General features: G+C 44.9%; 1 protein-coding gene across 1 annotated transcript in view; it reads right to left on the reverse strand.

Annotated features, from left to right (window-relative positions):
* Positions 1 to 212: 212 nt before the first annotated feature.
* The window catches only part of ABRAXAS2 (abraxas 2, BRISC complex subunit), a 60,258-nt gene continuing 38,442 nt past the window's right edge, over positions 213 to 22,028 (reverse strand). The window contains exons 6-9 of the mRNA XM_082269298.1: positions 20,713 to 20,832; positions 17,623 to 17,707; positions 17,416 to 17,530; positions 213 to 950 (exon numbers count right to left, since the gene is read on the reverse strand). Of these exons, the coding sequence (XP_082125424.1) occupies positions 562 to 950; positions 17,416 to 17,530; positions 17,623 to 17,707; positions 20,713 to 20,832 (709 nt within the window). The 3' untranslated portion in view covers positions 213 to 561. The remainder of the gene's footprint in view (positions 951 to 17,415; positions 17,531 to 17,622; positions 17,708 to 20,712; positions 20,833 to 22,028) is intronic.

Genomic DNA, 22,028 nt, shown 5'->3' on the forward strand with positions numbered 1-22,028 from the left:
TCCAAGGGTAAGGGCTAATGTGCAATTTAGTAAATCGGTCGTATAATTTAAAAGAAGCATGGATCAGTGAATACAGAATGAGGCATTAGGAGGAATAAGCAATAGATGGTAAAATGGATCCTGAATTGGCCAAGGAACCAGAGCAGAGAGAATGTTTGTGTTTTTTTGTGCTCCGTCATGATGTGTAATACCCCCAGGCTGCTGTGTGAATGCTTTTGGCAGCAGAGGGGTTAATTGTAATAATTGAGCAAAAAAAAAAAAAAGGTAGGCTGTGAATTGCATGTCCCGCCTCCCTTATTTACCAAGTCATCCCTTTAATCTACATAATGTCTCCACAAGGTTGACAGTACTGGCTCGAAATATACATGAGATATACGACAGGCAGCTCAGTGTACTTTCAGCTCAACAGAAATCAGTGAGTACAGGAAGCTGATGGGAGTTAAAAGCTCACACATAAGTGGCTGGGAAACTCCCAAATAGCTGACAGCTTCACATTGCTTACATTCCACGTTACATTGCCAGAATCCCTATTTATTGGTCTCAGGGCACAAAGGGGGACAGTCACTGCTGTGCCAGCTCTCCGTCTGGCTGCGTGCTGCCATGGTATGTCTGCTCCTCTGCCATCTCGCTGTCAGGGGAATCTGAACGGTGCCGCAACTTTTTATAATCGCTCTGTGAGTTGTCTGTGTCTTCATTCACGGAGGTCTTAGAGGCACCTGTAACGCCGTCTTTGATATCCTGAAGGAGGCGGCATGCTGCGCCCACAGCCTGCGGTCTTGGCATGTCAGGTGGGCTATCCACACCGTCGTCCGCATTGACGCGATCTTCTGAATAAGGTGGCGGAAGGAGGTCCTGTGGTCTTGATGTGGCACCTTCACTGTCCCCAGAAGGAAACGTTACCATGTTCTCTGCAGGCACTTCTGTCTGGATTAACATGGACTGACGCAGGTCTACAAAAAAAAAAAAAAAAAAATTAAGAAAACAATTTAAAATTAAATGTTTTAATACCACTGACACATCAAAATGAATACAGCAGACCAAGGACAGCTGTAAATGGGGGGGGTATAGGGGGGTTGACGAATGCAGATTTAAACTCACAATGAAAGTAAATAAATTATATGAACCAGCTAAAAAAAAGTTAAGAGCCTTTTTTTTTTTAAACTAACAAAGCTTTATATTCAACGACAAAACCCCTTCTCTCATGTAGCCCTATGACACCCTAGAGAATAAAATAGTGGTCGCTCCAATTTTTTATATTTGTGGGTGGGGGATTTTATGTGCTTTGGTGTAAATTTTATTTACAATTAAAGTCCTCTATGTGAGGCTTTTGTTGGGGACAGTTTTTCTTTAATGAGACATCCAGGGTCTAAAAGACCCCGCATGTCTCCCCTGGGCTCCACTGAATGTAATGTAATGCACATCGCACTGCAATACATTCTTTACCGGCCTTGATGGGCGGGGAAACTGTCAACAGGGACCCGGAAGAGACGTCATACATGTCACTTAAAGGTCAGCAACAAGAAGGGGAGGAGAGCGGACATGTCTCCCCTCCCTCAACCCAGCAGCACCCGCTATTGTATTACATGCCGGTCCCGCAGATGGGCAATCGGAGCCCGGGATACATAGCAGGAATGCTTTCGTTCGACAAGTAAACTGCCTTGCGCCCAGGACTTCATGTCCCAGGTGTAGTAATTGTGCATCCCTGCACCTGGTGCCAACAGTGAATAGGCTGACAAAAGACCAGGCGCCAGGACACAATTTCTAGTCCCAGTGGCGGTATTAAACCCAAAACCTAAAACATTGTTTAAGTAACATTGCAGTTGATCAATCATTAGATGTGGTGGCTGTGTTCGTTTTCTTTTTTAGGCTTTTTTTCCCCCTCTGTTTTCACCTTGTGATCTGGTCAGTAACATACCTCCTGTATTAGTGTGCCCCCACTATGGATGAAGAAACACAGGGGGCACCCTTTGTCAGCAGCATTGTAAGTCTAGGGGGGAATTGAAGCCAAACTTCAGCTAACACATTATAAGCAGTTATAGAAAACACTTGTATTCCTTTTGGGATAAAGATTTTTTTATAAATAAAAGTGGATCATTGTAAGCACCCGTCAGTACTAAATGGTTTGATTCAACCCTGTAACTGCAACAGCTGCTGGACATCTTGGTCTGTTAAACTTACTGGCTGGATCACGAAGGGAGAATAAAAGAAAGCCTAAAAAAGAAAACAAATTCAGCAGTCACACTTAAGAATTGGCAAACTGCAATTGAGTTTAAAACAAAGTATGGGCAGAGGTTTTTTGGGCCATACTTCTCTTGGGATCACAGGATTACACTTACTTTTGTTATCATTTGACCCATAGTCAGCTATTGCCCGCTATCAGCTGATGAGCCACTCCAGTCTCTGGAAGCTCCCCGAGTTACAGCTACTTTTCCAGCTCAGCGCTCCAATGAGTCCTTGAAACAGATTGATCAGCGCTCATGCGATTGCTCATTTCTCGGTCTTAGAGCTGTCAAGAGACAGCTGCAGCATCACAACGATGCTGCAGCATAGAGGCGAGTATGGAGGTTTGTCTTTTTTCATAACCTCCCTGGAGACAGGACTGGATTGGGTGCAGTTTAGGTAAGTACATCGAGTTTTGCTTTCCAGAGTTAGATTAGGTTTAGAATGTGGCACAGAGCAGGTTTAGAGTTTTGCCTGGTTTTATCCTTTAAGCTATCCACTGATTCAAAGGAATCCTATACTGAGGGAAACAGGAGTTTTGCTATTACTTCTGCTTCTATAAATACTAGTGCCCTGGCTGTTGCCTGAATTTTTAAACATACCGACATGGAACTTCAATTTAAAAACAATATTTTCTGTAGCTTCAAATGCAGTAGCCATTGAGATTACTAAATATACAATCTACAAACGATTCAATCCTAAATCAGACAGAATAACTTGCTTTATATGCCTATTTTTTTTTAAAGGAATTGGCTCTTAAAGCGGTGTTCCAGCCTCCACCTCCAAAAATTAAAAGTCAGCAGCTACACATACTTTAGCTGCTGACTTTTAATATTAGGACACTTACCTGTCCTGGAGTCCAGCAATGTCGGCACCGCAGCCGATGTCTCCATCGGTTGTCAGGTGATGCCGCCGCCATTGCCGGTGAGGGAACCCGGCAGTGAAGCCTTACGGCTTCACGGGCAGGTCCCTAATGCGCATGCGCGAAGAGCGTTGCGCATTCGGATTGGCTCAGCGGCAAGGGGAGGAGGGGGTCCAAATTTCCGAGGGACAGCGCAGTCTCCAGGAAGTGGGGAACGGGTACCTGTCAAAAACAGGTACCCGTTCCCTCCTCCTCCCTGAAAGGTGCCAAATGTGGCAACGGAGGGGGGGGGGGGGGGGGGAGAAAGCAAATGAGAGGAAGTTCCACTTATGGGTGGAACTCCGCTTTAAGTTATGCAGTGTTTGTACCTGCCCACACTGGTAACAGCTTTTTCATAGGCCCCTTGCTCATGGGGTTGTCTAGGAGTATTGCGCCCCTCCCAGCCTTTTAGTGTGCTCTGCAGGCAAAGGTGCAGCATCCAACCCCGCTACGGGGAACCAGTCAAAGTCAATGGCAGGCTGCGGCTAGACAGAGCTGAACGCTGTACCGAGCGGTTCCCAGGTTTAGAGCCCCATGTGTTCAGTGGGGAAGGTCTGGAATGAAGGTAAACTTTGCCATAGACTTTGGCAGGCTGGATTCTGCTAGAATGGTGGGAGGGTCAAACAGCTCCAAGATGGCCCCCTGTGCAAAGTACCTAAGAGAAAAAGGATTTCTTGTTTTCTGAAACGTGCCTGAAGTTATTTTATGTGACCAGTTTAGAAGCAAATAGTGGACAACAGCATTCTTTTTTAGGTTCAAGAATTCCTTCTCAACTGACAGATTTACACCAAATCATTCAGTCTTAAATAGTTTAAACTTTTTGAAAGGCTTATTAAGAATACGGAAAGATCCCTTTTAGTCATCTGAAACGGTATGATTTGATGTGGAATATTCTCTTCTTGGCAAATGAAGGATATCAAAAGAATGTTAATATCTGTATCTTACCAAAGCAATGCTTCAGTTGATTTACAGCTCACACTGTCTTCTGTAAAATATGGAATGTTGACTGATAATATGTTGGCTAGGATGGGATCAGTTACAGTGATGTGAAAAAGTATTTGCCCCCCCTTTCTGATTTAAATTTTTTTGCATATTTGTCACACTTAAATGATTCAGATCAAACTAATTTTAAATATTACACAAGGAAAAAAAAATAGTTTTTAAATTATTTCATTTATTAGGAGAAAAAAAGCTGTCCAGACCTGCCTGGCTCTATTTGAAAAAGTAATTGCCCCCTAAACCCAATAACTGGTGGTGCAACCCTTAACGGCAACAATTGCAATCGCGCATTTGCAATCACTCACAATAAATCTTTCACATAGCTATGGACTCATTTTGGCCCACCCCTATTTGCAGAATTGTTTTTATTCAGTCACATTGGAGGGTTTTAAAGCATGTACAGCCTGTTTAACCACTTAATGATCAGGCCTATTTCTGACACTTGTTGTTTACAAGTTAAAGTCAGTATTTTTTGCTAGAAAATTACTCAGAACCCCAAACATATGTTTTTTTTTTACCAGAGACCCTAGAGAATATAATGGAGATCATTGCAATACTTTATGTCACACCGTATTTGCACAGCAGTCTTACAAACACAATTTTTTTTGGAAAAAAACACTTTTTTGAATTAAAAAAACCCCAAGTAAACAGATACCCAACATGTCATACTTCAAAATTTGCGCACGCTCGTGGAATGGCGATAAACATTGGTACTTAAAAATCTCCATAGGAGACGCTTTAAAAATTTCTACAGGTTACTAGTTTAGAGTTACAGAGGGGGTTCTAGGGCTAGAATTATTGCTCTAACAATCACGGGCATACCTCACGTGCGTTTTGAACACTGTTTACATATGTGGGCATGACTTGCGTATGCGTTCGCTTCTGCACACGAGTTCAGAGGGACGGGGCGCTTTAATTTTTTTTTTTCTCATTTATTGTCCCTTTAAAAAAAAAAAAAAAAAAAATTGATTACTTTTATTCCTATTACAAGCAATGTAAACATCCCTTGTAATAGAAATAAGCAGGACAGGTCCACTTTAATATAAGATTTGGGGGGTCAAAGACCTCAGATCTCACATCTACACTAAAAAAGCAAAAAAAAAAGTGTAATATATTATATATATGTTTATTTTAATGATGAATAAAAATGGGTCCTTTAAGGCTGTTGGGAGGGAGCACTCACTCGACTTCCTGCCTAGGGGGGGAAAGGACCGGATCGTCTTCCCTGCTACCAACGGCTCTGGTAAGCAGGGAAATCGACCGGGAAGCGGCAGGAAGGAGGGGGCACCTCTCCCGCCACCCATAAAAAGTGATCCTGCAGGGAATCTGCTGCTGGGATCACTTTTATGTGAAAAAATCACCTGTCCTGTAAAAAAAATACTGGGGTTATGGCAGCCATCTGCTGCCATAACCCCGGTGTTTAACGTCAAAGTAGCAACGTAAACAGTGGCGGGCGGTCCGTTAAGTGGTTAAAGTGATGGTAAAGTCTTTTTTTTTTTTGGTATACTTACCTGCCCTGTGTAAGGGTTTTGCAAAGAGCAGCATGGATCCACCTCTTTTCAGGTCCCTCTTCGCTGCTCCTGGCCCTTCCATCCTGTTGAGTGCCCCCACAGCAAGCAGCTTGCTATGGGGGCACCCAAAAAGAGCTGCAGCTCCCTGAGCCCATTCAGAGATTGAGTCATGGCCCGAGCCCAGCCACCACTCTCCCCTGATTAACTCAATGAATTTGATTCACATCAGCAGGAGCCAATGGTGCCGCATTGCCGTCTCAGCCAATCAAGGGGGAGCGTCTCGCTGGATAGAGATGGGGCTCAGGTAGGTATTAGGGGGGCTGAGGGAGGCTGCTGTACACAGAAGGCTTTTTATCTTAATGCATTAAGATAAAAAAAATCTATTGACAACTCAATCCAGATTTTGACTAGGCCACTCAAAACCTTAATTCTTTTCTTTTTGAGCCATTCCGAAGTGGACTAGCTGTTAAGTTTCGGAACATTGTCCTGCTGCATAACCCAAGAGTGCTCGAGCCTGAGGTCACAACTTGATGGCTGGACATTCTACTTCAGGATTTTCTGGTACAGCTCAGAATTCATGGTTCCATCAATTATGGCAAGTCATCCAGGTCCTGAAGCTGCAAAGCAGCCCCAGACCATTACACTACCACCACCATGTTGGACTGTTGGTATGATGTTGTTTTCATGAAATTCTGTGTTACTTTTACGCCAGATGTAAATGGGATGCACACCTTCCAAAAAGTTCAACTTTTGTCTCATCAGTCCACAGAATATTTGCCAAAAAGTCTTGATGATGATCAAGATTTTTTGGCAAATGTTAGATGAGCCTTTGCGCTTTTTGGTCAGAAGTGGCTTTTGCCTTGGAACTATCCCATGGATGCAATTTTTGCCCAGTCTTTCTTATTGTTGAACCATGAACGCTGACCTTAACTGAGGCAAGTGATGCCTGCAGTTCTTTAGATGCTGTTCTGGGTCCTTTTATGACCTCCTGGATGAGTCGTCCTCTTGTCCTTTGAGTCATTTTGGTAGGATGGCCACTCCTGGAAAAGTTCATCAATGTTTCAAGTTTTCTCCATTTGTGGATAACGGCTCTCACCATGATTCGCTGGAGTCCCAAAGCCTTAGAAGTGGCATTGTAATCCTTTCGACTGCATTAATGAGGGAATCAAGCAAATTTATTTCCTGCAACTCATGGTAATCCTGGGTAAGCTTTGTGGCAGGCCTTACACAAGGTTAATGACCTTCTCCCCTCCCTTGCATGTCAGCATTCAGGCTTCGCAATAAGCTGCTCAGGACTGATCTCTGCATCTTGGGAGCAAGTCATATGCTACCCAATAGCTGGAAATAACATATTTCTTAGCACTCACACAGATGAATGGTAAAGGACGCTAAAAGCATTTAAGAGGCTGCCCAAGGCTTAGCTGCATCAGAGTGCATTGAACACAGTCAGTGCAGTCTGACTCACCTGCTGCTTATAGGAATAATTGAATTATACAAGCTGTGGGTCATCTGTGTACAAGCACAACTGGCTGTTTTTGGAGCGGTTACGGTTCTTTAAAATTAACCTGTACTCCCTTTTAAAAACTGTAAAAAGTCCCGCCCTAAGGCAGACAATAAAGATGATCGCAGGTTATGCCTGCTATTGCCTTTTGTTGCTTATAAAGCCTCCACTGTGTCTGTATTCATGTTACTGAAGTAACAAAGCTAAGCAACACTTAGCTTTACGTCCGCTCACAGCAGAAGCCGATCTGCAGGTGCCGGGAACTAAATATCTGCTGGTATTCCGCCGATCGTCAGGCACTGACACAGAATGGAGCTCTGCCTATGTAAACAAGGCAGAGCTTGATTCTGACAGGGGGGGGGGGGAATGTGACAGATTGTGTTCCTGCAAATCCATCACTTCCCTTAGTAATAGCACCTAACAGTACACAAAAACACTGGCTAGGCACACAGTTAACCCTTTGATCGCCCCTGATGTTTAACCCCTTCCCAGCCAGTGTCATTAGTACAGTAACATTTTTAGCACTGATCACTGTATTAGTGTCACTGGTCCGCAACAATATTGCAGTCCCGCTATAAGTCACTGATCGCCGCCATTACTAGTATAAAAAAAATAAATAAAAAAATAAAAATTTCAGTACACCATAGTTTGTAGACGCTACAACTTTTGCACTAACCATTTTATACACAGTTATTGGGATTTTTTTTTACCACAAAAAAGTAGCAAAATACATATTGACCTAAATGTATGAAGAAATTCAATTTTTTCATTTTTTTTTTATTGGATAGGTTTTATAGCAGAAAGTAAAAAATAATGGGATTTTTGACTTCCCGTAAAATCCATTTCTCTGATGTTCATTGACGGGCACAGCTTCTTTCATTCTTAACCGCTGAGTTATGCTTCCCTCTATAGGAGTAGGACACTAGGCAGAAAAAACATCTGGCTACACCCATGGGCAGTCCCAGGGGGTATACTCCCTCTTCCTGCTATAGTCACTCAGTTTGGTTACAAGCAGTGTCAGGAGAATCACAACTCCACAGAGGGGTGGGTGCTGTGTCCATCAATGAACAGCAGAGAAATAGACTTTACGGAAAGTCAAAAATCCCATTTTCTCTTTTGTTCATTAACTAACACAGCTCCTGTCATTCTTGACCATTGGGATGTCCCAAAGCAGTGTCAAACATGAGGGGTGGGAAACAGCAAAAAAATTCCCAAGGCTAAACATTAGCCAACCAGGCAACAGAAGCTCAACCAAACAACTAGAGCCCACCTGAAAAACACAATACACCCTAAAAGAAGATCAGGTCCTCTTAACGGTGACTGCATCACCTTGCGGCCAAAGGAAGCATCCACAGATGCCAACACATACATTTGTAAAATTTTGTAAAAGTGTGCACAGATGACCAGGTGGCCACTTTGCAAACCTGCGTCACTGACGCCTGATGATGGAAGTCCCAGGAGGCACTAAGTGTAGAGACAGGGAAAGGAGGAACCTGACCCCTAATGGAAGAGGCCTTAACCACCATCTGGCTGATCCATCTGGAGAAAGTGGACAACCCTTTGCGAGGTCCATCCACGAGCACAAATAAGAGAGTCTGACTTCCTGAAAGACTCCGTAGCTGCCAGGTACACCCTAATTGCCCGGACCACATCCAAGGTATGCAAGGCAATATCCTTTGGATTTTTAGGCCTGGGACACAGGGAAGGTAACACGTCTTCATTCAAATGAAAGTCAGAGACCACCTTAGGAAGGAATGACGGACAGGGGTGAAGCCCCACCTTATCCTTGTGACTCACCACGTAAGGTGAATGACAGGATAATGTCGCTAGTTCCGACACCCTGCGCGCAGAGGTGATCGCCACCAAAAAGGCTACCTTCTGGGAAAGCGTAAGCAGGGGAATCTCCTGAATATTTTTAAAGGGAGGCTTCTGGACAGCTGAAAGCACCAAATTAAGATCCCAAAGCAGCAACGGAGCCCACACTGGAGGAACCAAATGAAGGACACCCTGAAGAAAAGTATGCACCAGGGAATGTGTGGCCAAAGGTCGTTGGAAAAAGACCGCCAAGGCCGATACCTGCCCCTTGATGGTACTCAAGGCCAATTTCTGTTCAACCCCCCCCCAAGAGATTCACACCACGTACAATGTTAAGATCTTCCTATAGGTAGATTTCCTAGCTTTGAACAACGTAGGAATCACCGACTACGACAAACCTCTATCCTCTGGCACCTGGCGTTCAACAGCCAAGCCGTCAAAGCCAGCGACTGTAAAGCAGTAGATGCTGCCTGAGAGGAAGCTTCCAATTAATGTCAGCGACTAGCCGCACTAGATCAACGTACCAGGCCGGGCGAGTCTAGTCCAGTGCCACCAAGATGACCGTAATCCCTTCTGCCTTGATCCTGCGGAAAAGTCCTGCGTCCGGTCGCGCACCCTCCCTGCCCCCATCGGCAGCTAGCACCTTGCCCCCACCCCAGGAGGTGGACCAGAACACCCAAACAGCCCCAGCATATGTGAAGGGGGGGGGCATAATGGGGGACACCGGAGCACTGGAGGGGGGATGCCTGCCGGGAAGGAGAACCCGGAGGATTGACCGTCCCAAGAAGGGGCCCACTTCCACCCCAAAACCCAGGGTGAGGGGGGGGGGGGGATAGCTGCTCACCATACCAGGAACCAGACGGGCACCACTCCTGACAGAACCCCTCTCCATCTAAATGGGGTCTGTCGGCCAGGAGGAACGCTGCGACTCGGGCAGAGACCCGGTCATATGTGACCTTGCGAGGCGTTCAACTTGCAGGCCAGCCCCCATCCAGTGGGGCTTTGTCTCGGCCGACCTAGCGCGGAGCTGAGGTCTGCATGCACTCGCTGGCCAGACTGGGGTAACCACTGGATCTAGATTATCCAGCCCGTCGCCCAGTTCGGCATTTGATTGTAGATCTCACAGGAAAGATCCAGGAGAAAAATCTTCTATCTAAAAAGGAAAAAAAAGGTTGCTAGGGCCAGAGATCCCAGCAAGGAACTAGGTCCTTACTCCTGACTAGGCAGCAAAAAAAAAAAAAAAAAAGCAGGAGAGAGGGAGTATACCCCCTTGGACTGCCCAAATGTGCAGCCAGACTTTCTGCACAGTTTCCCTTCTCCTGTAGGGGGCAGTATAACCCAATGGTTATTAATCAGGAGCTGTGTCTGTCAATGAACAAAAGAGAAAAGTGTATTTGTTTTTTTCTTTCAGGAGCCTGGAAAGCATTGCACCCATGATCAGTGGGATCAGAGGTACAATGAAAGGCATCTGCAAACAAGCCCTGCAGTTTTCAGCCCCTACCAGCTGTCAGTTTGAAAGCTGCAGGGCTTGTGAATAAACTACAAGGGCATTCACTCATCGGTGCCCTCGCAGTTCATTCAGAACTACAAACTGTCTGCTGCGGTGGACAGATAGTACTTGTAGTTCATTCACAGGAAACTGTGAATTTATGAATGACATGGTCATGTGATTAGAGCCCTGTTTTTGAATTGTGACAGCAAATGCAGGAAGATGATCCCCCACCCGCTGTCACACTAAAGGGGGGATCGAGGGAACAGTGGCAGGAGCTGGAACATGTTACAAATTCAACCCTAAATATGGGTGGAACATGTAATGTTTCAAAAGGTGAATATATCCTTTAACATTCACTGACGAGGAGCAAAAAACTGGATTTTTGTCTTACCGTAAAACCCCTTTCTCTGAGGTTCACTGATAGACACAGCGTCAATTCTTCAGACCAGTGGGCTTATGCTGCTCTCTCTCGAGGAGTAGGACTAGGCAGAAACCTTTTTGGTTACACCCCTGGGGCAGTCCTAGGGGGTATACCATCACTTTCTGCTGTAGGACTCCAGTTTGTAACAAGCGGTGTCACAACAGATAACTCAACCCCAACAGAGGGGCGGGTGCTGTGTCTGTCAGTGAACCTCAGAGAAAAGGATTTTATGGTAAGACAAAAATCCAGTTTTCTTTTTATTTCGTTCACTGACAGACACAGCTTCAATTCTTCAGACAAGTGGGATGTCAAAGCAGTGTCAACATGAGGGGTGGGAAAAAACACAGCAAACACAGAATTCCTAACAAGGCTAAACATAGCCAACCAGGTAACAACAGGAGCTCAACCCAGAAACATCTGGAGCTCACAACCAGAACAATTTTCACCTTCAAGAAGCAGAAGTCTCGGCAACCGCAGCCTGCAAAACTCTGCGCCCAAACACTGCATCCGAAGATGCAAGTACATCCACCTTATAAAATTTTGTGAATGTGCGTACAGACGACCACTGACACCTGATGACGGAAGGCCCAGGAGGCACTAAGCGGCCTCGTAGAATGCGCTTTAACAGAGAAAGGAGGAACCTGACCCTTAATGGAGTAGGCCTGCACCACCGTCTGCCTAATCCACCTGGAAATGGTCGCAGCAGATGCGGCCTGCCCCTTATGAGGTCCATCCGTAAGAAACAAAAGAATCGGATTTCCCAATCGGTTCACTCGCCGCCAGGTAAACCCAAATCTCCCTAACCACATCTAAGGAATGTGAGGCAATTTCCTTAGGATATGTAGGCTTAGGACATAGGGACGGTAGCACGCCTTCATCCAAATGAAACCCAGAGACAACAACTTTAGGAAGGAACCCCTGACAGGGTCGCAACACCACTTTGTCCCTATGAATTACCAAATAAGGTGACCGACAGGACAACGCACCCAACTCTGACACCCGACGTGCAGAAGTAATAGCTACTAAGAAAGCCACCTTCTGCGAAAGAGTGAGCAGAGGAATTTCTCAAATATTTTCAAAGGAAGGCCTTTGAAGCACTGACAGAACCAAATTGAGATCCCACGGAGGTACCAGTGATCGCACCGGAGAAGCCAGATGGTGAACTCCCTGCACAGAGGTGTGAGCCAAGGACTTCGCCGCCAACAGCCTTTGGAAAAAAATAGCCAAGGCAGAAATCTGCCCTTTTATGGTGCCCAGAGCCAAACCTTGATCTACACTCAATTGTAGAAACTCCAACAAGCGAGACACAGAAAAGGAGTGGGGAGAAACCCCCCACGACTCACACCAAGTAATGTACGCCTTCCAAACTCGATGATAAACCTTCCTGGAAGTAGATTTCCTAACCTTCAACAGCGTAGGAATCACCGACTCCGACAGCCCTCAGTCTTTTAGCACCTGGCTTTCAACAGCCACGCCGTTAAAACCAGCGACCGTAAAGCAGAATGGAAGATTGGTCCCTGAGACAGAAGAAGATCTTCCCCGAGAGGAAGTTTCTAAGGGATGTCTGCTATCAGCCTTACCGGGCCTGCATACCAAGACAAATGAGGCCAGTCTGGTGCCACCAGAATGACTCAAATTCCTTCTACCTCGATTCTGTGTAGCAGTCTCGACAGAAGTTGTATTGGAGGAAAGGCGTCAATCAGATGATACTGACCCCAAGGGGCCACCAGAGCGTCTGCCAGAGGATCCCAAGACCTTGACACGAACCTCTGCACCTTCCTGTTGCGACAGAAAGCCAGCAGGTCCACATGGAGGGGGTCCCCATCAAAGACACAGTTGATGGAAAACCTCCAGGTGAAGAGACCATTCTCCCGGATCAAACGTCTGCCGACTGAAATAATCCACTTGCCACTTCTCTACCCCCGGAATGTGCACAGCAGAGAGGGCCGGGGCATATCGTTCTTCCCACCTCAAGATGCACTTCCTGGGCTGCCAGTGCACTCTTTGTGCCCTCTTGATGATTGACATATGCTACAGCCGTAGCATTGCCCGACTGTATCCGCACAGGACATCCCCGCAGACAATCCGTCCATTGAGACAAAGTCTGATCGCCCAAATTTCCAGGATGTTGATCGGCAACTTGGATTCTTCCCGAGTCCAGACACCTTGGGTTGAACACACTCCCAAGACACCTCCCCATCCAGGCAGACTGGCATCTGTGGTTATTACAGTACAATACAGGGGAAGAAAAGATTTTCCCAGACGTAGAGCAGGGGAGCGGAGCCACCAGAGGAGAGACTCCCTCAAACCCCGACTCAACAGAATCAGATTGTCAAATGACAGCGGATCCTTGTTCCATTTGATCAGAATCTCCCTTTGCAAAGGTCTGGTGTGGAACTGTGCAAACGGAACCGCCTCAAAAGGTGGAGACTATCAGACCCAGCACTTGCATGCAAGTCCTGAGTGACGATCAATGGTTGGACAACAGGAGCTGAACAGCATCCTGTAGCTTCAGAAGTTTTGTCTGATGAAGAAACACCTGGGCTGACGCTGAATCCAGCGTCAGACCCAAGTAGTCCAGCTTTGTGGACGGACACAGTGCCGATTTCTGAAAATTCATGCCCCATACACACGTGCAGATTATCTGCAGACTTTTGTCTGCAGACTTACCAAAACCATATAATATGAGGTCAAACCTAAACACTTTCAATTTGTATGCAATCCGGCAGGCCCTTGCACTACATAGAAAAGGTAAGTCTGCAGACAAAAGTCTGCAGATAATCTGCACGTGTGTATGGGGCATTAGTGTCCAACCAAACTCCTGCAGAGTTCGCACCATAACTTCAAAGTCGGCTTCTAGAGCCAAGGAAGACTCTGCACGCAGAAGCAAATCGTCCAGGTAACCTAGTACCGCAATCCCCTTCTGCCGTAACAAGGCCAACACTGGGGCCAAAATCTTTGTGAACACTCGAGGAGCGGAAGCGAGACCAAAGGGTAACGCCACAAATCAAAATTGCTCCTCGCCCACGGAAAAACGAAAAAAAACGCTGATGCTTGACATATATTGGAATATGAAGGTAAGCGTCCTTGAGATCGATAGAAGCCAGCAGATCTCCTTGATGAAGGAAAGCTACTACTGTGTGGATGGACTCCATTCAAAATTTCTGAACCCACACAAAGTGGTTCAGAGCCTTGAGATCCAAGATCGGGCGAACCTTGCCTTCCTTCCTGGGAACTGTAAACAGATTTTTAAAAAAAACCCTTAAAACTTTCCGACTCTGGAACCGGCACAATAACTCCTTGTGCTAACAGTTTCTGCATTGCTTCATAGAGGCCCTGTAGTCACTCAGGAGACAGGCGTAAGTTGGAAGGAAAGAACCTTGCTGGAGGCAAGGACCGAAAGTCGATCTTGTAACAGAACCAGTTCGTGGACCCAGTTGTCCTTAATGAGCAAGGTCCACGGATCCGAAAATAAGTGAAGACGTCCCACCTCAAATGCGGGCGAGAGCACCCTTTCAAGCTGGGGAAGGCTTGTCTGCGGAATCAGAAGCTCCCACTTTGGACTTACCATTCCAGGGTCTCTTGGAGCCTCCCGCAAAGTTACGGGTGGATCTCGAGCCCTTTTCCTGCAAGCCAGCTGGACGAAAGGGCCGCTTTGAGTTGAAAAGAAGGGACCCCGCTTACGCTGGGGGGGGGGTCGGCCTACTAGCGACTGCAGGGTTGCCGTCGTGGTCCCACAGCTTTCAAGAATGGATCGGGTGGGGGAAAAAAGCAGATTAAGGATAGATACCCCTAGAGATTTACCACCCGAGCTGGAGAGCGCCAAAACGGTCTGCCACACTGCTGGAAAGAGGAAGTGGAAAACGCTGACCTGACACTAAAGGCCCCCGCAGCCTCAGCACTGCATCAGACTACAGGAAAATGGCAGCCATTGAAACTATGGGGAAACCAAAAACATGGCCGCTGGACTACACAAACATGGCCGACCACCCCAGCAATTACTCAGGAAAGGAGGGGGGACACTACTCACCATACTATGGTCACCAGGCGGGCGCCACTCCCAGCAGTCCACCGTGCCATGTTGGAATGGGGGTACTGCGGCCTGAGGTACGCTGCCACGTGACCAGGGCTATGCGACTTTGCAAGGTGTTTCACTCGCCAGTAAGCCCCGGTCCAGTGGGGATATGCCACAGCCAACCTAGCGCGGAGCTAATAGTTGAGTCGCGCTCGCAGGCCAGACTGGGAAGACCGTAAGGATCTAGGATATGCAGTGCATTGCCCAGTCCGGCTGTTGATTGTAGTTCACACAGGAACAAAAATAATAAAGAAAAAAGTAAAAAATTCTATTTAAATAGGAAAAAATGCCAGAATCGCAGATCCCAGCAGAGAACCAGGTCCTTACTCCTGACGGGGCAAAACAACAAAACAAAATAGAGTCATACAGCAGGAAGTGATGGTATACCCTCTGGGACCACCCCAGGGGCATAACCAAAAAGGTTTCCGCCTAGTCCTACTCCTGAAGTGAGAGCAGCATAAGCCCACTGGTCTGAAGAATTGAAGCAGTGTGTCAGTGAACAAAAGAGAAATTATCTTTAGAAAATTCAATTACACAAGAGGAAGTATCGGATACCACTTACATTTTTTCCCCAATGATATGCTTACCCCCTCCTTTATGATGTGTTCCTTTACACGTGCCAGACTCCTTGAATGAGGCCCTCAATATCCTATTACCTACTATGGGTAAAGAGAAACTACAAGCATAAATCCTACCATTCAATTTGTATCTGTTGGATATAAAATGTTTAGCCAAATGCTGGCCTCTAGCTTCCTCCAAGAGGATTCTCACCCAAATCTAGCACCATCCAGTTCTATGCCGGATAAATGTACCCATGAAAATATTTCGAGAGCATATCTTAAAGTGGAGTTCCACCCTATTTTTATACTTACCTCCATCTTCTCGCTCCGGGTCACCTGAAAAAGAAATGGATAATCGCATATTTTTTTTTTTTTTACTTACCTCGTAGCGAAGAAAATATACTTACCTTACTTCCTTCTTCCTCCTTCCTCGGCCGCGGCCCGTCGTCACTTCCTGGCTCTGCAATGATTCCTGGGAGCTGGACGTCATAGCTCCCAGGAATCATTGCGCCTGCACCGGCCCCGACGTCAGTTCCGGGTCGCGCGCGTCATCCCCTTCTAAACAGCTTCTGGGCATGCCCAGAAGCTGTGGAGGGGTGACGCGCGCGACCCGGAAGTGACGTCGGGGCCGGCGCAGAGCATCGTGGGACCACAGAAGGCGGAAGAAGACGCCGAAGAGGACGCGCTGGCTTCAAGCTGCCCACATCTGAGATGGCAGCGCTGGACAAGACGTTTGCAAGGTAAGTATTTCGTCTTGCAGGTTAAGTGCAACCCGGGACAGATCAGAGGCTAGCCATTGTGGAATGCACTAGCCCTGACTGTCCCGGGGGTATTAAAAAAAAAAAAAAAAAAATCCAGGGTGGAACTCCGCTTTAATATCCATATTACAATTACATATATAAACGTAGTGGATTAGCAATTACTACGAATGTTTTAAAAACTTTTGATACTGTCTATTAGGTTTTCCTTTGAGAAACTATGTATCAAATTGGATTTTGGTCCATACTTTCCTAATTAGACAAAACTCCTACATGTCTAAATCTAGGATGAGAAACTGGGTTAATTCTGATAAATCAGTGGCGTCCTTAATCCCTCAGGATACATGGCAGGGTCACCTTTCATCATTGTTGCTCTTTGCTGATGCGTCACCTTCTGATGTATTCCCTTTAGGGCCCATTCACACTGCCCTGCTGCCCAAAACTCTGCTGCCAGCACATTGTTTTAGCCTGCAGAGCCATGCAGTAGGGGGCAGTGTGATGCACATTTTGTCGCAACATACAGCTCCCCCTTTTTTTTTTTGACAGAACTTTATATGAAGTGTGCAAAATGACACTTCATTTATGTTACAGTACAGCAGCGCGGTACTCTGCGTTTGCTGTGCAGTGTTGTAGTCTGAACATAATACACAAAAAACTATTGTTTTCAGCGTGTCATTGCAGTTACCTGTGTTTTTCCTTTAGGAAAAATGCAGGTAACAGCATGGAGTGTGTTTGACCCTTACAGTTCTGTTACTTTGCTTACATTTTTTAAAGGGTAGCTGTAGTGTTAAAGTATAAGCATAGTATGTAAGAATGAATGTTCTTAATAATTGTGTTTCTGCATGGCCAAACTTTTATTCCTTTTTCCCCACATTTTGACATGGAGGCTTCTATATATTATATTATAATTCATATTTAACATGTTACAGTATATGCAAGTAAATAAAAAATTAAAAAAAAAAAAAAACACCTTTAGAAAAAGTCACTGTTCTTAGTGGATTGCTTTTTGCCCAATAACTATAGCCATGTATTGCCTAACATGCCCCACATTATTCCAAGGTCTCTATGATGGTGTCCCTATACAGGATGCCTACTGTTCAATGACACAACATCTCTGCTTAAAAGGGCACCAATGGTCCTCCAATTTGGTTGCCAGACTTACTTTCTTTATGCTGCTGTTCTGCTTTCCTCTTGGCAATTTGTGCTTGCAGCTCATTTACTTCTAGTTGATGGGATTCAACAATCCTCTCACTTTTCTCCACCTCCTCACACACAGCCTGGCCAGGGACAAGACACGGGGGGCAATGAGTGGCACATACATACATACATTTTCCAATACAAACATCACACCACATTGAGAGATGCTTACCTGCACTTTTTCCTGCAAAGCGTTATAAACCTGATAAATTAATCGAATGTCCTTCATTACACCATCTTTATCGAAAAAATTGGTACTAAAAACAAAAAGAAAAGTTACTTTGAATATGACAATTTATCCACAAATATGAAATTAGCATTTTTATTTCTATTTAGTAGTGCTAACACAGCCTTAAAAGTAGAAATATATGCAACATTTTTCTTTCATTTTGGATAGAGTAAAGGAGGGATATAAACCCGGTCCGGTTTATTTTTGCCATCTGTGTCCATTGGGGAGATTTACCTTAAGTTCTTGTCCACAGCCAAAGTAGGAACTGGGAGAAAATCCCTGCAAATTAGGGGAAATCCTTTAGGGCCCCCCAGATCACCAGAATGAGTGTCCCCTTGGAAGATTTCCCCTCTATTACTTTTCTGGGGACAACCCAAAATTTGGAATTTTCTTTTATTTCACTTTCAATGATAATAGTAAGCATGGTATACACGTGGGCACAGACAGCAAAAAAACTGGCAGGTGTTCCAATCCCTCTCCCCTCTATCCAAAACAAAAAAAAAAAAAAGTTTTGCCTTTAGTTATAATTTATAGGAGAGTTCCAGGCTAACCCCAACTAGTCATAAACATGTTACATCCCCCCTTCTAACACCTATGCTGACTAACCTGTGTAAGAAAGACATTGTATATACTTAGTGCTTTGCAGCCCACTCCGGGCTGGTCACGTGATTCCCTATGTCAGCCAATGTCTAGTAATTTCTAGGAGCAGTGATGTCACCCATAGGCTCCTATGGCCCATATACATTCTGGTGCTCATGTAACTCTCAACGCTCTCTCTCAGGCTCATCTTGCTTATTACTGGTGATCAGCTACCAAAATAACATGCATAGGAATGTCCAGCAACTTTCTGATGTTAAGGTTTATTAGACTGTCATTTAATTAACTTTTTTCGCTGTTTATTTGCAGTCACATCTGCTAATCCTCCTTCCTAGTTCTCTTCCTGGTGAGAGACAGAAATTACTGACATCAGCACGGAAAAGAGGAAGAGGAGCTGCAATGCCCGTCAAGACTGAGCAGAGCCAAAGCTCTGTCTGACAAATCCAGTGCACATGGAATGGAGGGAGCATTCCAAGGATACAGTGTTTTTTAAGTGACATAAATGTTTTAATTTGATTAAAATACCAAACATGTCATACTTACCTGCACAGAGCAGCCTCGATCCTCTAGTTCTTGGGTCCCCCAAAGGCACTCCAGACCCCTCCTCTTTGGCGAGTGCCCTCATGGAAAGTCGCTTTCCATGGGGGCACCAGTGCGAGCTAGCTCCTCAGCTGCCCTGTCTGAGTCTATTGACACAGAGCAGATGGCTCGGCCCCATCCCCCAACTCCCTCATCAAAACATTTGATTGACAACAGCGGGAGCCAATGGCTTCCACTGTCATCAATGTGCCCAATGAGGGGGGAGACCGCAACAAGAGCCACTGCTTCAGCCCATCGCTGGATCGGATCAGGCAAGAAAAAAGGGTGGCTGGGGGGATCCTGCAGTACAGAAGGTTTTTTACCTTAAAGTGGAAAGCCACTCTCCCAATCAACATTAATTATTTGATTGATTATTTTTAATCCTCATATTGCTAGCATTAGTAATTAGATATAAAAGAGATCATTTACTTGTTTTAAACCTTTTTTTTTTTTTTTTACATTTCTTCAGTTAATTCCTGGTTACTAGGCAAATGATGTCATAAAACCCAGGAGTCTTCAGGAGGGGAGGAGAGGAGGAGTTTTCATAGCTAAGCACACTTTCCTGCATGCATACTTGAGCAAAGGGCAGGAAGTAATTGCTACATGGATCCACTTGCCCTTACTCAAGATGGCCACAGCTAGAAATGCTAGGGGTGTTTTTGTAAGTGATTTTTCACCAAAATAAATCATGGAGACATAGATGGATGGGGGAGTTTGCTTTGAATATTAAAAATGAATTAAATAGCCTTTTTGGTTTGTGGTGCTGATGCAGTGAAGACCCGCTTTAATGCATAGAATGCAGTAAGGAATAAAACCATAAGAGAAGTATGGGTTTGATTTTTTTTCTCCAGTAACAAAGAAATGGCCCCTGCCTTCATCTATAACTGGTCTTCAGAGCATGGAGCACATGGAAGGGCAAACGCACGAAAGACAAAAACAAAGAAAATTCCCAGCTCAACTCACCAACCAGTCTGCTTACCCACCGAAAAAACCTGTCCAACAGTATGCGTTAAAGACAGGGGTTTAGTTAGGACACATTTGCAAATGCATGCGTAAGCTGCAAGGCCCTCTCATGGCACCCTGTATTACTTGCAGTCCTAACCCTACTAATTTATGAGAGTTTCCACAATGGAAGCACATGCACTTGCATCTGCTGAAAACAGGTCGCATGAGTGCAGAACAAACCACACTCCTGTAATCCATAGGATATGTACAGCCAAACGAGCTTTGGCTGTACTTTTCCTTTAAAGCTTTAGAACCATTTTAATATCAAAGTACCAACAATGCTACGGGAAGAAGCCAATTCAATAGCGGATTTTTTGCTGTTGGGCTAGAACCAGACTTAAGGCCATAAGCAGGGAAATGGAAGAATCACCAGATATTTATATTAAATAAGAATAATTTTAATAAGCATACTGATAATGTATACATATAAAAAAGGTGCAAAATATAGTTTGGGCTTTTATTTATTTTTGCCTAAAGAAATCTTTCAAACTTCTTGCTTCAATGCTTTAATACGCTGACCCACAACAATTCAACTCCATTTACACCTTCTTAATGGCACCCCAATAGCGGCACAATTTTGCCAAGATAAATCGCGCTGCAATCGCGACAAATCCCAATGCACGAAGCTGTTGCGCCATGCTTGGGGAGCCATTAAGAAGTAATGGCATTGCACAAGCGGCCGGCAATTCAGATCGTTCAGGTGTGAATGGAGCCTTAAGCACTCGGTCAGTGACTCAGACTACTGAAGACAGTAGGTCAACATAACAGCCAGACCAATTGCATTTTCAAAATACGGTCTACAATAGCACCCTCATATTATAATAAACTGTTACACATAATAGGCATACTGACCCGTGCTCTTTGATCACTTTGGCATAGTTCTGAGATGTGTTTGGCACCGACGTCACTTTATATTCCTGCTGACTGGTTGTGCCCAGGTTTGGAATTGTAAGAGACACTCTCTGGTTATACCTGGATAATAAAGAAGACAAATAACTTTTTAAACCATAGAGTGAGGTTGGATTAGAGAACAATGAGCATTAAAAAATAATTTATTTAACATCTCATTTTTGAGGCGTTCCATATAGACTACTCTACTTTCTGAGTTATTTCCTTCTCTGTGTTCATTTACGGTTGGGATGCTGCCATACAAGCCTTGGCAATCTATCAGAAGCACATATAAAAGGAAAGCTGAGACACAACATAAGCCATAACTACAGTAATGAAGGTTGGACTTGTCTGTCTGCTTCAAAGTGCTCTATAATGGGCCATGACAAAGCACTTCGATAACTTTTAAATATGCAATTTTCTGGACCACAGATGGCAGGAAATTGAGCTAGCTAGAATGTGGGAGTTGACCTTACACAACAGATCTTTTAGGATTAGCTTTGTACACACAAGCCACGGAAGCGTACTTTTGCTTTGCGGTGCGTCTCTGTATTCATTTTACATGAAAATCCTAAATTTGTTTTATAGTATTCTCCTTGATAGACACTTTAAAGCACTGCAAATGCACATCATTTTTTGTTTCAAATACATAGCATCTTATTTAAGGTGGCAAACTCTGAAACAAAGGTGATGTTTTCACTTTCCAATCAGGCACATAAAAAAACAACAGGTATCTCACAAAAGATTCAAGCCGCATCAACCATGCAATTCAGGCAAACTATTTTATTTCACATAGGTAGAAACAACTATCATGCTGCTCAGCTCTGACACATTTTAGCCAACTTGGGTGCTTAATCATAGTGTCTAGTGGAGATGAACTCTATCTCAGGGGGCACACTGCAGTCTGGAGGGGTCTAAGTGATAATCAGAAAAAAATGGATTTTTGTCTTACTGTAAAATCCTTTTCTCTGATGTTCATTGATGGACACAGCTCTATATCTTCTTTGACCCTTGGGTTAAACTGTTATCCATAGGAGTAGGACACTAGGCGGAAAAAACGACTACGCCCATAGGGCCGTCCTAGGGGTATACTCCCACTTCCTGCTATAGGACTTCGGTTTTGTAACAAGCAGTGTCAGAAGAATACATAACCCAACTCAACAGAGTGGTGGGTGCTGTGTCCTTCAATGAACATCAGAGAAGAGGATTTTATGGTAAGACAAAAATCCAGTTCTCTCTTTCATTCATTGACGGACACAGCTCCATATCTTCTTTGACCC

Source organism: Pelophylax lessonae (assembly GCF_965119305.1).
Source record: "Pelophylax lessonae genome assembly, chromosome: 9".
Classification (NCBI taxonomy): domain Eukaryota; kingdom Metazoa; phylum Chordata; class Amphibia; order Anura; family Ranidae; genus Pelophylax; species Pelophylax lessonae.